We start from the raw sequence: 19,272 nt of genomic DNA, 5'->3' as shown, positions 1-19,272 counted from the left end.
CCCCACCTGTCTCCCTTCCTAATCGGCACCAGTGGACAGAGGCTGAGTTTCGGCAACAGTAACATCGAAATGCTTATTTCCCAAGTTTGAGACAACGCTTTCGCCGCGCTGCCCGCCTCCGTCCTCTCTGGACTGGAAAGGCTGTGGGGACCCAGGGCGCCGCCCCTGTCCCTTCGTCCCTTCGTACCTGTACGGCGTGAGGATGTCCAGCGGCGGCGGCTTGTCGCTCTGGTTGTAAATGTCAGCGACCGGATTCGGGATGCTGTTCTTTGAAACCACCTGCTGGTCTTGGACGGTGGAACTTTTGAAAGCTTTTTTCATGTTGATATCCTGCAGCGACACTATTTAGAGAAAAGCCCCCCGGGGTGGGTTATATGGAAATAATTTCAACTGTTTAAAAACCCAAGTCTAACCTGACTCCCAACCCTAGCATCTCTTAGAACAGCCGAGGGGTGTCTTTTATCGTTCGGGGAACTCCAGGTGTAAGCAGTCCAAGCGGTCCCTCCCTCTGATGAACAAGCAATCTCTACAAATCACGTCTTGCCTTCTTCTGTAGCGACATAATTATTTCACTGAACCTGGTATGAGAAGCATCGTTCTTAAACAGTGTTTCTGAGAAACCACCCGGGAAGAGCGTTATGAGAAGAACAGGCAGGTAAACACAAAGGTTTGGGCATCTTGGGAGGTGGGGGGGAGTCGCTCAAACCGTTCATACCACTTTCATTACAACACACGTGGGAAAAAGGTCTGCAAAAAAAATACACGAAGGCAAAAAGCGCATTCACGTTTCCCAACACTCAGGTTAAGGAAAGATGCCAGAACTTTCCAACATACCTTTTGTCCTAGAAATGAGGCGGCGTGACAGCAGTCTACACCACGAAGGGAGAGGACCGGCTAATGATACTTATTTCTTGAGTTTGTGCAACATGTTACATCTCAAGTATCAATCTGACCTTGACCTCGACCCTGACTTTTGAGGTGGGCGAGCTGGTGCATTAACCGCTGAATGACCTTCCCCAAGCAAGATGACCCAGGAGAAAAGTGGCAGCCCCAACAGAGCACAGAGCTCCTACCTTGGTCAAGTGTTTCTTCTACATTAACAGCCACGCCAAAGAAAGGGAAAAAGGCAGAATCTTGATTGGAAAGGGATTTTTAAGGATACAAGATAACACTGTAGAATCTCATGAGATTTAACCTAAAGGTAAACCTTTTCCCGGGTGAGGTTTATCACGAGATTTACAATCATAAGAGCCAACAAAAAACGGAAGACGAATATGCCTTTTTAAAAAAGCTATCGTAATACCAATTCAAAAAGTGAATGACTGATTTGAGATGGCAAAAAATTCCTTATCTGAACAGACCAAGTAGCTATATGCTTTTTTTTCCCCTTTTTTCTTTTTTGTCTGTTTTGGGCTGCACCTGCGGCATATAGAGGTTCCCAGGCTAGGGGTGAAATCTGAGCTGCAGCCACCAGCCTACATCACAGCCACAGCAACGCCGGATCCTTAACCCACTGAGTGAGGCCAAGGATCAAACCCACATCCTCATGGATGCTAGTCGGGTTCATTAACCACTGAACCACAATGGGAACTCTTAAACTTTTCCTTTTTTTAAATAAAAGGTAAATTTTTAAAATTGGGTTAAAAAGAGCATGTCTTCAGCTTCCTACTTATTGTTGGAAAAGAACGTTCATAACAAATATTAAATATCAGTGTTATATTGCTGTTAAATTATTAACAGCAATATTTAACTTTGACCTCTGAAAAAGATCTGAACACAAGAAAATAGTTTTTTTTAAAAAACAATGAGGGATAATTACATAAATTTCTACATTTTAAAAAAAGGAAACCTTCACTTTTTATAAATACTACAATCACAGGCCGAGAAGTATCAGAAGCTGGGATCCTTTTAATGCAATGAGAGAAATCGAAACACCCTTACATGAAGGTAAAAAAACAATTCTTTTTTTTGTCTTTTTGCCTTTTCTAGAGCTGCTCCCTCGGCATGTGGAGGTTCCCAGGCTAGGGGTCCAATCGGAGCCGTAGCTGCCGACCTACACCACAGCCACAGCAACTCGGGATCCAAGCAGCGTCTGCAACCTATACCACAGCTCACGGCAATGCCGGATCCTTAACCCACTGAGCAAGGCCAGGGATCGAACCCGAAACCTCAAGATTCCTAGTCAGATTCGTTAACCACTGAGCCACGACGGGAACTCCAATAATTTTTAATCTGAACACTTTCCAAAGTAAATAGAAAACAGCCCATCTTGGCTTTTTTTGGGGGGGGGGGCAGATTTTTCCAATCTAATCTCAGTCTTTGATTCAAAAGATAAAGCAGGTGCAAATGTTGAAAAGGAATTGTTGAGTTTTCATTTTGTTGCCACTGTAGCATCAAAATGACCACCCAGTGCCTGGCGATACTAACTTTGTCCTAAAACCCCGAAGCCCAGAGGCCTTTGGTAAACGCCCCTCCTGGGCAGTTCAAGGGCAGGATCAACACGATTCCTTACAAGCCACGGCCCTAAGGAGAGCGGGGGGAGGAAGGGCTCACCCCATCACGCTGCGTGGGTGCAACCCTCCCCTTTTGCTGGACAGTATCTTGGAGTGACTGTGTGATTTTTAGGTAAGAAAAGCTCCTTAAAATAACTACTAATAACCTCCACTGGGACTTCTAACACGGATGCACTCAGGGGCCCTTAAAACAAATACTGCACATGTAGCTGATTTAAAGAGCGTTTGGCACATAAAGTGGACACGATGTGACTCCTAACGACCAATTCACCGAAAGTTGAGGGTTTCCCCCCTCTGTTCCTCCAGGAAAAGAGAAGATGAAAGATCAGCATTGGACCCCAAGGAGGTGGCAGGAATTCCCTGTGAGGCATCACCCCCGTCCTGTCTACACCACTTCCACCTCTCCTGCAATCACCTACCCTCCTCCACGGTCGAATCCAGCTGGGTGACTTTGACGGCGAGGCGATCGATTCGGTCTTGGAGAGAATTTGCTCTGATGTAGAAGTTGTTGGCCTCGTTAAACAACTCACCAAATATGTCTTCGGCGTGTCTGCCTGCAGGAGGAACGAGCCGGGAGGGCCACCGGGTCAGAGCACTGTCCCCCGGCACCGCTTACCATCGACGCCCGGGACCGCCTGTGAACCCTCACAGAAATACAGCATCATCCAAATTTTTGAGAATGTATCAGGACTATTCGCATGTCTCTGAGATGGACCCAAAGTGGTGGGATTTTTTTTAATGCCCCCGATGGGATAGAATTTTGCCTTATCTGTTAGACCAGCTACTCCAGAAGGTGCTTCCCTTTAAATTAAACTTCGCTGGGAAAAAAATGACTCTCCTGTTGTGTAAGCATCTTAAGATCTAAACTTTCCCTTTTTATTCCCCAAGGTAATTCAATCATGTTGGTTTCCAAACTCAGGATTTTCGAGAGTTCCTGTTATGGCTCAGTGGGTTAAGAACCCAATGCAATCTTCATCAGGATGGAGGTTTGATCCCCGGCCTCGCTCCGTGGGTTAGGGATCCAGTGTGGCCACAAGCTGTGGTGCAGGTTGAAAGTGTGGATCAGGGATCTGGCGTGGCTGTGGCTGTGGTGCAGGCCAGCAGCTGCAGCTCCGATTCAACACCTAGCCTGGGAACCTCCATGTGCTGCAGGTGGGGTTGTAAAAAGAAAAAAGTAAATAAATAAGTAAATAAATCTAGGATTTTTCTCTCATCCACCATTAGATATCTTATCTAATTAATTATCCACCATTAGATATCTTACATGGTGCCTAACACTTTCCAATGGCACTAAATTCTTCTAATTCATATTTCAAAGGTCTAGGTATAGGGAGTTTCCTGGTGGCCTAGCAGTTAGGGACCTGGTGCTGACACTTCTGTGGCTCTGGTCACGGCTGCGGTGCAGGTTTCATCCCAGGAACTTCTGCATGCTGCAGGTGTGGCCGAAAAAGAAAAAGGGAAATCTAGGTATCTATATATCGGCGCTGGCTCTGGCCCTCCCTAAAAATCAATGTTGAATTCTGAGTGAAATGTTTCTCTATGGGTCATCTTATCATTCTTGTGAGTGCTAGACATACATCTGATTTTTCTTATATTATATACATATAATAACATTTCTGGGAGTTCTCACTGTGGCTCAGCAGTAATGAACCCGACTAGTATCCATAAGGACTTGGGTTCAATCCCTGGCCCCACTCAGTGGGTTAAAGGACCTGGTGCTGCCATGAGCTGTGGTGTAGGTCAAAGACACAGATCAGATCCAGTGTGGCTGTGGCTGTGGCATAGGCCAGCAGCTACAGATCCAATTGGACCCCTTGCCTGGGAACTTCCAGATGCCTCGGGTGCAGCCCTGAAAAGCCAAAAAAAAAAAAAAAAAAGAAAGAAAGGAAAAAAAGCTAAAATTTAATAAGCAAAACAGGAACCAGTATGTGCTTACACTGAATTCCCAAATCCTAACAGCATTCCTTTAGTCACTCAACAAACATTTGAAACTGCCTCCCAAGTGTGCAAGGCACACCTGAATCGTCTCCTCCTGGGCAGGGACAGCTCTTTTTTATTTTTACTAGACTTCATTTCTTGTAGCAGTTTTAGGTTCACTGAAAAACTGAGCAGAAAGCAGAGTTCACACACATACACACACACACCGCAGCCTCCCCCACTGTCAACCTCCTGCATCCGGGCAGTACGCTTGTTAGTGATGAACCCCCGCGGGCATGTCAGCATCACCCCAAGTCCATCATCCACACTAGGGTTCACTCTTAGTGTTATCCATTCTATGGACGTTGCCATGTATCATGCAATGACATGTATCTGCCATTACAGTATTGACCCAGGGCAGTCCCACTGGCCTCAAAACCCTCCACATTCCCCGTGCACCCCTCTCCCAACCCAACCTTGGCAACCACGTATCTTTTTTTTTTTTTTTCCCCAACTGTCTCCACTGGTCTGTCTTCTCTAGAATGTCTTATCACTAGAATCACGGTGTGTAGCCTTTTCAGATTGGCTTCTATCAGAACTACATTCAAAGGTCTGCCGTGTCTTTTCGTGGCCTGATCAACTCCTTTCTTTCCACCGCTGAGTAGCACCCCGCTGTCTAACTGTAACAATTCGACCCAGTCTCCTCCTGAAGGACATTCTAGCGCCTCCCGTGTTTGGTGACTATGAATAAGCATCTGGGTGCAGCTTTTCCGTGAACCTACGTTTTCAACTCATTCCGGTAAACACTAAGGCGCAGGACGGCTCGAGTCCCGGGCATGAATGTGTTTATCACCTGCGTGTCTGCGTCACTTCCGCCCGCACTGAACCCGAGTTCCTGCTGCTCCGCATGCTCACCAGCGTTTGATGCTGTCAGTATTTTGCAACTGAGCCCTAACAGTTCCGTGGTATCGCACTGTAATTTGCATTTCCCCGACGACTGAGGCTGTGGAGCATCTTTTCATGAACTTATTTGCCATCGGGACGTCTTCTCTGGTGAGGGGACTTTCAGATCTTGTGCCTATTTTTTAATCAGGTTTTTTTTTTCTTTCATTGTTGAGTTTTAACAGCTATGGGTATGTATTTTAGATTACAGTCCTTTATCAGATTATGTCTTCTGAAAACATCTTCTCCCCGTCTCTGGTCTGTTTTCTTACTCTCAACAATATCTTTTGCCAAGCAGAAGATTTTAATTCAAGCAAAGTGCAGCTTCCCGATTATTTCTTCCACTGTCGTGCCTTTTGTACTGCATCTGAACTGTCACAGCCACACCCAACATCATCCAGAGTCGCCCCTGCGTGATCGTCCAGGAGTTTTATCCTTTTACAGCCAGGTCTAGGACCCATTTTGACCATTTCTGTGAAAGGTGTACGACCATACAGACCTACAACTTCTTTTTATCTGCACATCCTACCAACTCATCACTCAACAGGGAAGCGCAACCTTCCAGGAAGGAAACTCACCCTCGGCTCTGGCCCTCTTTGCTTCTCTCCTCAATTACACCAACTGCTTTGTTCTGCTGCCTCCAGGCTCACCCCCTGCCATTCATTACGATGCTGCTACACCCATTCTTCACGGCTGCCATCATCTCAGACAAAACCTTAGCCTCTCCGCAGGACACACAAGGCCCTGGGCACCTGTCTCACCCTTCCTCTGTGCCCCAGCCAGAAGGCACGGCCTAAACCTGCCCCACTCCCTCACAGACACTGCCGCTCTCCGCCTTTTCAAATCCCTTCTGCGCTCTGTCACCTCCCTCAGAAGAAGAGCCCAAGACCAGAACGGCTCAGAAGGATCTAGCTCATTTGCTGCCCTGCCATCACCTGTCACCCTCCCTCCCATGCTCCCCTCCAATCACACTGGCCCTGCTGGTGCTCAGATGCCAACCAGGCTGCCCCTGCTCAGACCTTTGCATCTCCTGTCCCTCCTGCCTGGACCATTCCTGTCATCCAGGTCTAGACCCAAATGTCATCCTCTTAGGGAGAACTTCTCTAGAAACTCTAGCTAAATGGCATCACCCCAACACACACACACACACGCATGCACAAGCACACATGTGCACGCACACACACACACACCATCCCCTCCCTGTTGTACTTCTTTAGTGTGGGTTAGGATGCTGCAGGAGAAGCACCTAGCACACCACATTTTCAAACTGACTGGGCCTGGAATCACCTAGTAATGCCTTCTGGAAGGACTATTTTCCAAAGCCCATATTGGAAAATGCTGTCTGTTTAGCTGGACAATCTGTAGACAAAACACCAAGTTCCCAAGGCTCTAAATTCAAGTCTAGCGGCTGTTTATTTGGAATGCCAGGCGGTCAAAATGTTACCAACTAAATTTTGTTTTTCTACTTGACTATTTGTAGTTTACATATATATATTCCATACTATACATTTAATATTATATACATGCATTCCACGTTATAGCTATATTCCATATTATATACATATATATGTATTTCATGTTATATATTTTCCATTTCAACTCCAAAAAACTCCATCCCACAGTAAAGAAGGGGATGGTGTGTGTGTGTGCACGCGTGCATGCGTGCGTGTGTGTGTGTGTGTGTGTTGGGGGGTGATGCCATTTAGCTAGAGTTTCTAGAGAAAGTCTCCCTAAGAGGATGACATTTGGGTCTGCACCTGGATGACAGGAATGGTCCAGGCGGGAGGGACAGGAGGCGCAACTCCATCCTTTTCCCTTCAGCTTTGCAGAAATTTAGTTAACAGGACAGCAAATACCACCAAGAATCCGGGCACATACACCACAGTCTCTTGCAGCAACACCCCAGCATCCTTGAAGCAGAGCAGCTGCTGCTGAGAAGCAGACACTGCTGGATGCCGTAAGTTGAGAAGGATGCCCTCTACCTTCAAGGCTAAATCCTCTTTGAAAACAAAAGCAACTGATACTACACTCGCATTGGAAGTTCTCAATTTATAAAAAGAAACCGAAATTACAGATGTGCACAGTTCCTCTTGTGCCAGCTGCTGAAAGCTGACAAGTGACTCAAGAGAAGAAAATGGAAGGAACGAGATTTTCTGATGAACACGGATGAAGGGTTGTAATCGCACTGCTCAGTTTTGCAAACAGCAACTTCTTTGAAAAGCTTCGTTTCACTCTTCCAATGGCAGGTCCATTCAGAGCGACACTAAGAGAATTCCGAATTGAATTAAAAACCACATGGAGGTACATGCAATCTATTCGTGCTTCGCTGACCAAAGACTCCATTCATGGACCAATTAGCATCACTGTGACCTTGTGTCCAAGAAGGTCAAGTTGAGAAGGTCACCTCCCAGCTGCCAAAGCGTCAGAGTTGTGCGGAATTTCAACTGTATTTAAGATTTGCTGGAAACAGTCGGTGTGACGGTGGGCACCCCTTCTGTGGAACAAGCAACCCGTCAGAAGAGGCCCTTCAGAAAGGTTAACACACACACACACGCAGCACCGCCATCCCGGTTTGCGAGATGCGAGAGGAAACCAGCCTCCGCGTCTGGGCCTGGCTTCTCCGTCTGTCCTGCTTTCTGTTCCCTTGTCCCTCCTTTCTCTGCCTTCCTCTGGGATAATCCAGTAAGTCTCCTGGGATTCCAGTCCATCTGCCTTCCGTGTTATCTCAGAGCTCCCTGGAAACTAGAATATGCACCCGTAAGGCATCAGACTGTCCTCTCAAATAATGAAGCATGTTCTAAGCACTGAAAACCACAACAGTTTAATTCCACGGTCACTGACGGCCATATGTGTGAATTTCACATAGGTTATGAATTCTGCAGTAAGTTGTAAACCATCAATCATCTATTAAATAGACAGAAATATGTAACTGTAGTGAGATTTCCATTTACTTACTCCCATTTTGACTCTTTCTGGGAATCTTTATTCCTTTTTTTTTTTTTTTTCTTTTTTAGGGGCTATATCCCTGGCATATGGAGGTTCCCAGGCTAGGGGTCAAATATGAGCTACAGCTGCCAGCCTACCCCACAGGCACAGCAACAACGGATCCTTAACCTGCTGAGCGAGGCCAGGGATCGAACCTGCGTCCTCATAGAAACTGGTCAGATTCATTTCCACTGAGCCATGATGGGACCTCCTCTTTACTCCTTCTTACACAGCCAGGCTACCATCTAGTATCACTTCCCTTCAGCCTAAAGGGTGTTTTGAGCAACTTTTGTAGTGCAGGTCTGCTGAAGGCTGTCTCAGATTCTGTGTGAATAAAACATGTCTTTATTTCACTTTCATTTCTGAAGGATATTTTCACTGGTTATAAAATCAGAGCAAGATTTTTTTTTTTTAAGATTCTTTTTTTTTTTTTTTTTGTCTTTTTGCCATTTCTTGGGCCGCTCCCAGGCTAGGGGTCGAATCGGAGCTGTAGCCACCGGCCTACCCAGAGCCACAGCAACGCGGGATCTGAGGCGCGTCTGAGACCTACACCACAGCTCACAGCAACGCCGGATCGTTAACCCACTGAGCAAGGGCAGGGATCGAACCCGCAACCTCATGGTTTCTAGTCGGATTCGTTGACCACTGCGCCACAACGGGAACTCCAAGATTTATTTTTTTATTTCAGCACTTCATTCACTGTTTTCTGGTCTCCATTGTTTCTGATGAGAAGTCAGCTGTCATTCTTAACAGTGCCCCCCCTCCTATACTTAATGAACTTGTTTCCTCTTGCTTCTTTTAAGATTTTCTTTGTATCTTTGTTCAGTTAGCAGGATTACTATGAAGCGATGGGATGTGGTTTTAATTTTTACACATCCTGAAATGTGCTGAGCTTCTCGGACCAGTTGGTTGATACGTATCATAAATATTCAAAAATCCTCACCCATTACTACTTCTGCCCTTGTCTCTCTTCTTCTGGGACTCCGACTATGTATGGTTTAGACCATTTGATATTGTCCCCTATTCGGGGGGCTCTCTCTAGAGTCGGTTTGTTCTCCTTTGAGGCCGGTTCTCAGAATTGTGGCAGCTGATGTCCTGACCACGGTCTGGTCATCGGGTAGGTAACTCCTTCCACCCGGTGGGGGTCTCGGCATCCAGGAGCCAGCTCGCAGGACATGGCTCAGAATATGGTCTTCAGCCCTCGAGGAGGAACCAAAGGTCCCCGACTTTGTTTAATGACTGATTAGCTGGTCTCACTGGACTGCTCTCCTTTGCTTCTGGATTGGTTCTCACATCTCTGATTAAACCTATTCTCTGGCTGAAGTTCTTCTACAGACAAAAGGCAGGTGGAAGACGGGGAAGAGAAGGGCCACAGGGTCCTGCTTTGGTTCAAAACGAACTCTCCCTGAACCCTGGTTATTCGCTGATTTCGCTTCAGGCCTCCTACGAGGCACAGATCCCCCGAACCTCTTTGGGGCTTCACCCCAGTACTGCGTGAGTCTCAGAACCTGTCTGTCTGTCTGCCTGCCTCTCCAAATTCCAGGGAGGCAGTCTGACCTGTGAGCTCAGCAACATGACGGATCTGAGAGACGTTGCTGGATTTTGGTTTGCGAGCTGTTTTCTTGGTGTGTCAATAGGAGTGACATCCAATGGCAAGGTGGAAACTGGAAGTCCCTGCAATACATTTTTCATAGCTACTTTATTTTATTTTTATTTTTTCATAGCTATTTTAAAGCGCTCATCAGCTAGGTCCAAAATTGGGGTCATCCGTGGGTTCTGCTTCCACTAACTTCTCTCTCTCTTGACTATGAGTCATGCTTTTCTTCTCTCCATGTGCCTCCTATTTTTATTTTGTGCTGGACAGTGTGTATATAAGATGGTGGAGACTGAAGCAGACAATGTTCACACCAATAAAAGGCCCTCCTTCCAAAGGGAACACTTCTAAGCTCAGGCTGTTGATAATCACAGTCACGGACCTGATATTAGAGCGGTCGATGTGAGAACAATTTTAGAAAAAACACTGGAAAACCTTTAAAATCTTCCCGCACAGTGTTTAGATGATAAAAACCGTGTAAGTCACAGCCATCAGAGAAACACTTATAAACCACTAGGACTTATTATCCTAGGTCTATAAACTCAAGAAATGGGAAGCACACAGATGATAAAACCAGAGAGGTTTGATGGCAGGTGATGACTGGACACTCAGACGTGGCTGGCCCTCCCGCCTGTGTTCTTAGGAGCGAGTCTACACTGCCGTCCTGCTCTGCTGCACTCCATCCGGGGCAAAGCACCTGCTCATCAATACCCTCTAACGCCCTGAAGGAAGCACATCCGGTGTCCCAGGCAAATGACGGGCTACACAGGGCCCGACCCCACAATGCCGCCTTTGTGGGGAGGGGACTTGTGATAGTGGCCTCCAGTCCCATGGCTGACAACACTTTCAGCTCATACTCTTCTGAGGACACAAGGTCCAGGTACACTTCACCGGCTTTCTATTTTTATCCCCAAGAATGGTGAATACTTATCTCAGTTTGAAGCAGGAAATTTTAAAAAATTACTGCTGTTTCTTCCAGTGACCTTTGTCCAGCTCCTTAATACATGGGCTCTTCAAGTCCCCCGAGCCCAGCCTTACCTGCATGGAAATGAACTTGTGGTCTCTTTCCTGCACAGACTGTGTTTAAATCTTCCCTTTCTCGTCAAAAATCCCATTTGACTAACAACATCCAAGAAATCTATTCAGGGCATGCCTTCAAAATATTTAAATCTCTACTCTGAGGAGAACTGCACTGGGTATAATCAATTAATACAGCCCTGAATTTCCGATCCAATTACCTAAAGCAAATGTATTACACAGCAAGCCCTCGGGGAAGGGTTTTTATGTTGACCTGGCACGTGATTTGATGCAAGACAGAGTATAAGATGTATTAATGAAAATATTAATCACTAATTAAAATCTGAGAAGAAAACAGACTTGCTCATATATGCAAAGTACTCAAAATGTGGAAAGTAATGGAGAATAGATTTTGCAGTAATTTTTTTCTAGAGACTCGTGTTTAAAATTAACGGAGTCTTAGAATTTTACACCATTTGTAAGAATGACCATAGCTTCTTGTGAGGAAGTTTAATGACTTGTAAGACATGAGAAATCTTTTTAAAAAAAAAAAAAAAAAGGTGCCAAAAGAGACCAAAGATGTTTGTACCAATTTTAGACAAGAGTTTATGGCAACAAAGAAATATATGTGTGTGTGTGTGTGTGTGTGTGTGTGTGTGTGTGCGTGTGTGTCCAACAGCAAGATAATGGCTAATGATGGTATATCAATTTAAAACAGTAATCTCTAACTATTAAAAAATGTTTTAGAAGAATCAATAGAGATGTTTATGATATCTCGGAGTTCCCATCGTGACTCAGTGGTTAACAAACGCGACTAGGAACCATGGGGTTGCGGGTTCGGACCCTGGCCTTGCTCAGTGGGTTAAGGATCTGGCACTGTTGTGAGCCATGGTGTAGGTTGCAGATGCGGCTCGGATCCCGCATTGCTGTGGCTCTGGTGTAGTCCAGTGGCTGCAGCTCTGATTGGACCCCTAGCCTGGGAACCTCCATGTGCCACGGGAGCAGCCCCAAAATGGCAAAAAAGACAAAAAAAAAAAAGATGTTTACGATATCTCAAGTGCACAGGGGCTACAAAACCATACATATGAGATACCATTTTTATAAAGATATATACTAAGCACTATCAATGACTTCCTCTGATAAACAAAAACTGTGTAATTTTTTACTATGCTAACTTCTCTATATTATCTCATTAGAACCATCAAATATAACCAAAAGCCTTAGAGCAGTGATGTGCCAGAGGCCTGACTCTTCTCAGTGTGACACCTTGGGGGGCGTTCCTAAGACAGACAAGAAAGACAGCTGCTATCCCAAGAACCAAGAGACAGGGACACCAGCCTGTGGGGTGATGAAAAAGACTGGTGCCATCCTTGGCTCGAAAGCTCTACTTCCTTTTTCAAGCAGATTATATTAAAATTACATTACAACATCAGTAGGAATGTGATTGCAAGATACTGTAATTTTAATTGAGCAACTAGCTGACAGGTACAAGAGCGCTCAGAAACTCACCAAGGAAAATGATGAAAAAGCACTCCTGATTTAATGTTCACTCCTAGACTACACCATTGTTATTTGAAGAAAAGAATATCAATAGCCCATGGCTGGAAAACCAAGGCACACGTGATTTACTTTTTTATTGTGGTAGACAGAGTTGATTTACATTATATTATAGTTTCGGGTGTACAGCATAATACGACTCGCTAGTTTTTTTATGGAATACATACTCCATTAAAAGTTATTACAAGATAATGGGTATCATTTCCTGTGCCGTACAGTATAATTTATGCATAGTAATTTGTATCTCTGAATCTCTACCCCATCCTACCCATCCCCTCTGCTCACTGATAGCCATTAGCTTGTTTTTTCTTTTTTTTTCTTTTTTTCGCTTTTTAGGGCCGCACCCTTGGCATATGGAGGTTCCCAGGCTAGGGGTCAAGTAGGAGCTACAGCTGCCAGCCTACACCACAGCCCCAGCAACGCAGGATCCAAACCACATCTGCGATCCACACCACAGTTCATGGCAACAGCAGATCCTTAACCCACTGAGCGAGGCCAGGGATTGAACCCGCAACCTCATGGTTCCTAGTCAGATTCATTTCTGCTGTGCCGTGACGGGAACTCCTCCACTAGCTTGCTTTCTACAACTGAGTGTATTTCTCTCTTGCTACGTAGATTCATTTCTGTTTTAGATTCCACCTATAAGTGACATCATACAGTATTTGTCTTTCTCTGACTTATTTCACCAAGCCTCATATGCTCTAGGTTGACCCGCATTGCTGCAAGTGGCAGGATTTCATTCTTTTTTATGGCTGAGTAATATTCCTGTGTGGGTATGTCTCGCTTCTTTACCCACTCATCTGCTGATGGACATCTGGGTTGGTTCCGTGTCTCGGCTACCGTAAATGATGCTGCTATGAACACTGGGATGCATGTATCTTTTCAAATTAGTCTTTTCATTTCTTTCTGATTACATACCCAGGAATGGAACGGCTGGATCAAGCAGCATTTCTGTTTTTCCTTTTTTGAGGAAGCTCGGTATTGCTCTCCACAGTCACTGCACCAATTTCCATTCTCACTGACAATGTACGAGGCTTCTCCACATCCTCAGCAACACTGATTTGTAGACTTTTTGATGACAAGTGTGAGGTGGTATCTCATTGTTCTGACTTGCATGTCTCTAACACTTCGTGAAGCTGGAGCTATCACCCGCCCAGACTTTAGACTATACTACAAAGCTACAGAGATACAACAGCAGGGACTGGGACAAAACCAGATTCACAGATCAAAGGAAGAAAATAAAGAGCCCAGAAATAAACCCATGCATCTATGGTCAATTCGTCTACAACAAAGCAGGCAAGAACACACACGATGCAGAAGAGCCCGTCTCTTCAGCAAGCGGAGCTGGGAAATCTGGACAGCTGCACGTAAAACAGTGAGGTTAGAGTGTTTCCTCACAGCATGTACAAAAATAAACTCAAAACAGATGAGAGACCTAAACATAAGACCTAAACCATCAACTCCTAGAGGAGAACAGAGGCCTAACACTCTCTGACAGACGTTGCAGCAGTATTTTGGGGGGAATCCGTCTCCTAAGGCAAAAGAAACAAAAGCAAAAATACGAATGGGATCTAGTTAAACTGAAAAGCCTTGACACGGCAAAAGAAACCACTTCCTTCACAAAATGAAAAGACTATTTATGGAATGGGAGAAAATATTTCCAAACGATATGACTGACAAGAGCGTAATGTCCAAAATATAGAGAGACAGCTCACACAACTCAAGACCAAAACAAACCAACAACCAACCAACCCGATTCAAAAATGGGCAGAGGCCCTGAAGAGACATTTTTCCAAAGAAGACACACAGACGGCCGACAGGTAACACACCAGGAACACACCACTTTAAAAAGCGGCTCTCGGAGTTCCCGTGGTGGCGCGGTGGTTAACGAATCCAACTAGGAACCATGAGGTTGCGGGTTCGGTCCCTGCCCTTGCTCAGTAGGTTGACGATCCGGCGTCGCCGTGAGCTGTGGTGTAGGTTGCAGACGCGGCTCGGATCCCGCGTTGCTGTGGCTCTGGCGTAGGCCGGTGGCTCCAGCTCCGATTCGACCCCTAGCCTGGGAACCTCCATATGCCGCGGGAGCGGCCCAAAGAAATAGCAAAAAGACAACAACAACAAAAAAAAGCGGCTCTCGCTCGCCCGCCGCCTCTGCCACCACCACTCACGTCGGAAGTCGCTAACACAAATGCCTGAACGTGCCTCGGCACTCACCTTGTATTTTCTGGCTGAAGCTCTGACAGCTTCTGACCCTTTTTCTTTGAGCCCCAAGGCTGTTTGGGTTACGCACCTCCTCTTCTTCATTTCTATGGCTGTTCTTCAAAATTCAGTACCGATAATCAGTATTTTCTCATGGCAAAGACACAATTCCCTGAAAAGCCTGGTCAAAACCTAACGCTGACAAAACTTCTGGCCCTTTAAAGACAAGTGTCTCGTTTGGCTGCAGTGGGAGCATGCTAACTGGTAAAATCCTAAAGATTTCTCCAAGGCTGTGTAGAGTGTTGGGGCTTCCGAGGCCTACTTGGCATCTCGGAGCAGATTCTCGTTTTCTGTAAAGTCACTTACACACTCGTGACCCTGAACTGTCCCCCCACAGCTGAGACAAGGGTCAGAATGACCTGGTGAACCAGGATACCAACTGCTAGTCCTCCTTGTTGGGAAAAAACCAAAGAAACTCCTTCTGCACCCTGGTCTGGTCTTTTTCCTCCAGCTCCCTGGAGAATTACTTACTCTGCGTCTCCACCAAGCTCTCCCAGGGCAGGTGAGCTGCTGGAGCAGGTTTAAGGCCAGTCCAGGGTCAAGGCAAATCCCCCAAGTTCCCCTTGGGGTCCCCCCAAGATGGCATTCGTGGACGAGGCTCAGCCTTCCCTGTACCACTTACAGGCAACTGTACATCACTGATCCCTAACTGAAGGGCAGAGGCATTGGGGGGCGGGGGGACGGACAGTATGGGTGGGGGTGGGGGCAGGCAGGGACCCTATGAATAATGGTCAGGAACTCGAGGGAATAACAAAAAAGATTGTTTTGATTTTAACTTGAAAATTAATATGCAGCATCAGAAGACTTAACGACAGACTCAGGCATTCCTAAAACTGTACTTTAAAATACCCCGTCAATGATGGAGTTCCCATTGTGGCTCAGTGGTTAACAAACCTGGCTAGTATCCATGAGGACGCAGGTTTGATCCCTGGCCTCGCTCAGTGGGTTAAGGATCCGGCGTTGCCACGAGCTGTGGTGTAGGTTGGAGACATGGCTCGGATCCCGAGTTGCTGTGGCTGTGGTGTAGGCCAGCGGCTACAGCTCTAATTCAACCCCTAGCCTGGGAACCTCCATACACTGCAGGTGCAGGCCTAAAAAGACAAAAGACAAAATTAAAAATAAAAATACCCCATGAATGATTAACAAAATTAGAAAACACCCAAACACTGCTTTACTTATTTATAAACATTCTTTTATTTATTTATTTATTTATTTATTTATCTATCTTTTGTCCTTTTAGGGCCACCCGCAGCCTATGGAGGTTCCCAGGCTAGGGGTCTAATCAGAGCTGTAGCCTCGCCGGCCTACACCACAGTCACAGCAACACTGGATCCTTAACCCACTGAGGGAGGCCAGGGATCGAACCTGCATCTTCATGGACGCTAGCTAGGTTCTTAACCTGCTGGGCCACACTGAGAACTCCCCTAGCATCTTCGTTTAAAGCTCCCCAGTGATGTCTGCTAGGGCAGTGTGACTGAGGCACACTGTCCTTGAGGCCAGGACCCATCCCTGTCCACTCAGGAGGCTGGAGCATGGTGTGTGTGCAAGATGTAACCACGGCGCCGGTGGTACGCAGTTTCCCAGTGCTGCTGCACCCAAACGCCACAGCGGCAGCACACCAATACCACACAAACTTACTACCCTGCAGCTCTAGAGGTGGGACGTCTGAAAGGGTGTCCCTGCGCTCCAACCCAGGCGTGGGCAGAGTTCCCTCCGGCTCCTTCTGGAGGCTCCAGGGGGAAACCCACTTCCCTGCCTCTTGCAATTCCCAGGGGCCAGCTGCACGCCTCAGCTCCGGACCCCTTCTCCCAGATTCCAAGCAGCAACGGCTGGTGGGCCCTTCTCATGTGACATCTCTCGGACCCTCTATGCCAAGAGACACTGCCGATGCAAAAACAAGCAAGGAAAAAAGCGGCGAGAGCCTTCTTGCAAAAACGACTGCACACAGAAACACGCTTACCCTTCAATCACTTGCAAGGTATCCTCCTGTAATTCTACGAACACACACATTTTATCAACGACCACCACCAAAAAATCAACTAGTTCATTTTAAAACACCCTTTAAGTAGCTTCCAAGTTATTTTTGCCTTAGCCAATGATTACAGATATATTAAAAATATATCAATGATGACACAGCACAATTCTTTTAAAGGAAAAAAGAAATACTCATCCATAGTGCTGCTGCTTCAAAATAAGTAAAAGCACTTGAGTTTAAACCAAACAAACAAAAAGTCACTCTTCCATGTGTGAGGCGAGCAGGATGTGAAATTTCTGGCAAGATTTTTCTCATTATTAACAGAGGTTCTGAGAATTTAACTGTGAAAACCTGTCACCCAGAATGCAGCGTGAACCATCTAAACTGAAAAGGAGTAGGAGGAGGTGGGAACATAAGACCACGACATAAATGTAAAAGTTAGGGGGAAACGCTGCAACTTCCAAAAGCTCAGACGGCCAAGCATTCTCTCTCAGGCATATCTGCATCTTGAGAAATGGAACATTTCTTGGGTATTTCATATTAATGTTCAAAATTAGAATAACAGGGAGTCCTGTCTTCCATGTGCTTGTGTTCCCTTGAATTTTTACAACCTGTGTGTGTAACGTGTACGTGGCAGAGCGTGCGTGTAAACATCAGCTCATCTGCTGACCTCAATCTGAAAGTCAGGACCTGCGGGCTTTTTTTTCCTTTTGTCTTTTTAGGGCCACACCCTAGGCATGTGGAGGCTCCCAGGCTAGGGGTCAAATCAGGGCTGCAGCTGCCAGTCTACACCACGGCCACAGCAACGCAGGATCTGAGCCACATCTGCGACCTACACCACAGCTCATGGCAACACCGGATCCTTAACCCACTGAGCGAGGCCAGTGGGTACTAGTCGGGTTTGTTACCGCTGAGCCACAATGGGAACTCCCAGGAGCTGCATTTTCACCTTTAGCAGCTTGAAAGCAGCAAGTCTGACTGGTTTGGGGCTTTTTCTTTGATTCATCTGCAATGTCATTCAGTCAACAAACATCCATGCAGCCTCTACTCTATGCCAGGCATGTTACGGGGTGACCTAGTTTTTGATTGGTTACATTAAAAAAAAATTAGTCTTGTCCAATTCAATGAATAATTCATGTTTTACACAAAAAAACAGTATTTTGACCTCATTTTTCCATAGGATGTTAAAAATCAACATTATTTAAAATCTACGCATTTGGTCATTTCTAGCAATTTGTAAACTGGTCGCTTTTTTTTTTTTTCCTTTTTCACAGCCACACCTGTAGCAGATGGAGGTTCCCAGACTAGGGGTCAAACTGGAGCCACAGCTGCCAGCCTACACACAGCCACAGCCACGCCACATCTGAGCCAAATCTGTGACCTACAGCACAGCTCATGGCAACGTCGACTCCTTAACCCACGGAGCAAGGCCAGGGATCAAATCCTCATGGATACTCGTCGGGTGCCTAACCCACTGAGCCCCAAGGGGAGCTCCCTGAACTGGTCAATTCTAACGTCATCACACAGAGTGGGTATCGCCAGCCCAGGGAGGGGCAACGGCTGCTTTCATGCGGGGCAATTCAAGGCGGGCAGTGGAGGGACCTTCTGTCTAAGCTGCAGTGTCTCCTTCGGGCAAGCCCACGACTACCGACTTGCAACCACGCTTCTGGATTTGTCAGAAGTAACACACACGCCCCTGGCAAGGGGCAATGGGGGTCTGAGGGCGAGAGGACTCACTCAGGCTGCTCAGCTGGCGGATGATGGCGGCCAGGGTGCTGTTGGTCACACACTCCAGTTCGCTGGTGATGCCCTCGGGCAGGGCCCCCCGGCACAGGTGCCGGGGCTCGATGTTCCTTTTCACCAAAGGCATGGCTCACGACCTGGGGACGGAAAAGACAGGGAGAGCGCGTCGCACAGCTGCACAAGCCCCGAGGGCGAGCCCCCTGGAAAAGGGGCTCCTTCCCAGGAAGCTGCCCATCCCAGCGCTGCCCCGTGGCAGGGTCGGCCTGACACACAGCGCCGGCTCCACGACCTAACGGGGCCCCGGATTTCACAGCACAGCCCTGCTTTTCCAGGAAAAGGACGCGGGTGGGGTTTCCGGTCAAGCATGAGGGTCCGAAGACGTGCATGTTCACCGCCCCCTCCCCAAAATGACAGGAGAGAGGAGAGGACACGACAGCCCCAGACGTGGGCAGAGCTTAGAGACGGCACACGGGAAAGGCCGTCCCGGGCTGCCCAGGAGGGAATGGAGGGGGCTCACCCCCCAGGAGGGAGCAGGGTGGCAGGCGGGGCCCACCCACCTGGGCCACAGAACCCGGCCCACGGCCCACAAGGCTCAGGGCCAAGGTGCCAAGCAGCTACGGAGGGATGAGAAGAGAACTGGCCTTTTTTTTTTTTTTTTTGCTTTTTAGGGCTGCACCTGCAGCATATGGAGATTCCCAGGCTAGGGGTCACCCACCTACACCACAGCCACAACAAAGCCAGATCCAAGCCGTGTCTGCGACCTACACTGC

General features: G+C 47.0%; 1 protein-coding gene across 4 annotated transcripts in view; it reads right to left on the bottom strand.

Annotated features, from left to right (window-relative positions):
• The window catches only part of WASF3 (WASP family member 3), a 103,176-nt gene that overhangs the window by 24,747 nt on the left and 59,157 nt on the right, over window positions 1-19,272 (bottom strand). For all 4 annotated transcript variants that reach the window (XM_047755853.1, XM_047755856.1, XM_047755855.1 and 1 more), the window contains exons 3-5: window positions 18,497-18,639; window positions 2,933-3,067; window positions 188-341 (exon numbers count right to left, since the gene is read on the bottom strand). In XM_047755853.1, coding sequence (XP_047611809.1) covers window positions 188-341; window positions 2,933-3,067; window positions 18,497-18,629 — 422 coding nt within the window. In that variant the 5' untranslated portion in view covers window positions 18,630-18,639. The remainder of the gene's footprint in view (window positions 1-187; window positions 342-2,932; window positions 3,068-18,496; window positions 18,640-19,272) is intronic.

The sequence above is a fragment of the Phacochoerus africanus genome, chromosome 13 (genome assembly GCF_016906955.1).
Source record: "Phacochoerus africanus isolate WHEZ1 chromosome 13, ROS_Pafr_v1, whole genome shotgun sequence".
Taxonomy (NCBI): Eukaryota; Metazoa; Chordata; class Mammalia; order Artiodactyla; family Suidae; genus Phacochoerus; species Phacochoerus africanus.
The sequence above is the reverse complement of the archived record's forward strand: the minus strand, read 5'-3'. Positions and strand labels throughout refer to the sequence as shown.